Source organism: Fulmarus glacialis, unplaced genomic scaffold, assembly GCF_000690835.1.
Source record: "Fulmarus glacialis isolate BGI_N327 unplaced genomic scaffold, ASM69083v1 scaffold13654, whole genome shotgun sequence".
In the NCBI taxonomy this organism is placed as follows: Eukaryota; Metazoa; Chordata; class Aves; order Procellariiformes; family Procellariidae; genus Fulmarus; species Fulmarus glacialis.
The window spans coordinates 5,615-8,142 of NW_009207544.1; the positions used below are offsets into that span (position 1 = coordinate 5,615).

The 2,528-nt window shown below is 59.7% G+C and overlaps 1 protein-coding gene across 1 annotated transcript; it reads right to left on the reverse strand.

Annotated features, from left to right (window-relative positions):
• Positions 1–1,253: 1,253 nt before the first annotated feature.
• Positions 1,254–1,982, reverse strand: LOC104075602 (C-C motif chemokine 3-like). The gene is made up of 3 exons (XM_009576160.1): positions 1,915–1,982; positions 1,530–1,643; positions 1,254–1,347 (listed from the first exon to the last, which is right to left on the reverse strand). The coding sequence occupies exons 1-3, from the start codon at positions 1,980–1,982 to the stop codon at positions 1,254–1,256; spliced, it is 276 nt and encodes a 91-aa protein (XP_009574455.1).
• Between the last annotated feature and the right edge of the window lie 546 nt (positions 1,983–2,528).

A 2,528-nucleotide genomic window follows, 5' to 3' on the forward strand; every position in this document is an offset into this window, starting at 1 on the left:
ATGCAGAGCCGCCCCTGCTGGCACAATTGCCCACCAACCTTGGGTTGCAGGCAGTCCACCCCACTGGCCCACACACTGCCGGGGGAAGGCAGCACTGTCACTCCCAGCACTGTGCCAGGGTGCCAGTGGGGGTAATGCTGGGAGCGAGATGGGGGAGAGGCACCTTCCCATGGCACAGGGGCCTCTGCTTGCACAGCCGGGCACCGGCCAAAATCTCTGGCCTGGGGGATGGTCTGCACTAACTTTCCTCCTTGGGGACCTGATGCTTCATTTTGGGGGGGAGGGAAGGCAGCACTGTCACTCCCAGCACTGTGCCAGGGTGCCAGTGGGGGTAATGCTGGGAGCGAGATGGGGGAGAGGCACCTTCCCATGGCACAGGGGCCTCTGCTTGCACAGCCGGGCACCGGCCAAAATCTCTGGCCTGGGGGATGGTCTGCACTAACTTTCCTCCTTGGGGACCTGATGCTTCATTTTGGGGGGGAGGCGCACAAGAGGGTCCTTCCTGCTCCTCCAGCAGCACTGCGGGACAGTGGGGCAGGGGGCCCTGTGGCACCCTGCGGCACCGGGACCTCAGCTCCATCGCCGCAAGGCAAGGGGCTGTAGTGAAGGAGGTGGCTGGGCGTGGGGACATCAGTGCTGTCGAAGACCATCCTGATCCTCCAGTGTTTGGGGCAAACATGTCACTGAGCTGGCGGTGGATGCCCGGGGGGCTGCCTGGCCCAGGGGGTTTGTGATGTGGCCCTGCACATGCTGTGCGGGGAGGGCCCTGAGAGACGGGCAACCCCCGGGTGAGATGCTGCCGTCACCCCACGGGGACATCTGGGTCATGCTGGGGGCAGGAGCTGAGCCCAGGTTGGGGAGGGGGAAGCACTGCGGGAGCTGCCATGGGGCCGAGGCCACCCAGCCCGGGGGGCAAGCAGTGAAACCAGGGTGTGGAGAGGGCAAGGTGGTCCCTGTGGGTCCCTTCTCTCATGTCGGGGCTCCAGCAGAGACTTCAGAGACACCCAAAGGGTTTGATAATTCAAACACTTTATTTAGGCAACAGAAATCCTGACTCCTCATTAACAGGCATGTTGATGTCTTTTAAATCATTTTTGTATTTTCACTCTCTTTTAGCAAACAAAATTTAGTTTAACAAATGTATGTCAATTAAAATAAATTTTCCTGTTGAAGTAGGATGCAGCTCAAGCACTCCGTTGCACATCTGGTGCAAGGGGCCAAGCCCCCTGCACTGGGGTGGCAGCGGGGAACGGTCAGTTCTTCAGCATCTGGAGGTGCTCCAGATACTTTTGCACCCAGCGCGCCTGAGGGTCCACGCATATCTGCCTCTTTGCCTTGGTGACCAGGCTGCCGGGAGAAAACCAGCGTTGGGGCTTGGCCAGAGCAGCGGGGTGCCTGCGCTGGGTCTCACTGGCAGCGCCTCGGGTGTTCGTGGCCGTACCACCTTCCCCCTCCCTGCCACCCTTGTTCACGCTTGGGGTGCTGCCCTGGCTGTCGCACCCTGACCCCCGACAGTGTTGGGTACTTACATCACCGCCGGCTGGGTGCATGCGCTGCTGGTCATGTAGGCAGAGGTGATGTATCTGCGCGGGATGGGGAGGCTCATGTAGCTGAAGCAGCAGGCGGTGGGGATGGTGTCTGTGGGGGCAGAGACATAACCCCAGTGAGACCCCATGCTGTGGCAGAGGCTCTGCCTGGGGCTCCCAGGGGATTCACCATCACCTGTGCTGCATCCCCTGGAGACACCCCCTGGAAGCATCCATCCCCGAGGCTGAGTCCCAGCACGGGTAATGACCACCCACTCCCAGACTTCCCCATGGACACGAGGATCCCATCAGTGGGGATGGGGCTCTCCTGGAGAGGGACAGCAAACCTGGTTTCTGGGAGGATGCAGCAATGCTGGTGTCATTGTGATGGGTCTCAGCTGGGGAGCAGATGGCCACAAGGAGCAGAGCGGCCAGGGTGGCTGTGGGGACCTTCATGGTGCTGCAGGGTCCGAGGGAACCACAAGTAGGGCTGGAGCTGGGGTGGCTGCAGGGCTCTCCTCTGCACGATGCTCGGCCCCTGCTGCCGCTGCCTTCCTTTTATCCTCCAGCTGCTGGGTGGGCACAGGGTTTCAAAGACAGAAAATGAGTGCATCACATCGGGGAAATTATGTCAGGATCGCCCAGTTTTGCTGAGCTGGAGAATGCAAGGAAACCGCAGAAGGGGAAGCGCCGGCCATGGGGCTGCGACTTTCAGATTCAAGAGAGCACAAGTCTTATGAGGAGCGGCTGAGGGAACTGCGGTTGTTTAGTCTGGAGAAGAGGAGGCCGAAGGGAGACCTTATCGCTCTCTGAAAGGAGGTTGTAGTGAGGTGGGGGTCGGTCTCTTCTCCCAAGTAACAAGCGATAGGACGAGAGGAAACGGCCTCAAGTTGCAACGTTCAGGGAAGGCTTAGATTGGATATTAGGAAAAAAATTCTTCACTGAAAGGGTTGTCAAGCATTGGAATGGGCTGCCCAGGGAGGTGGTTGAGTCACTGTCCCT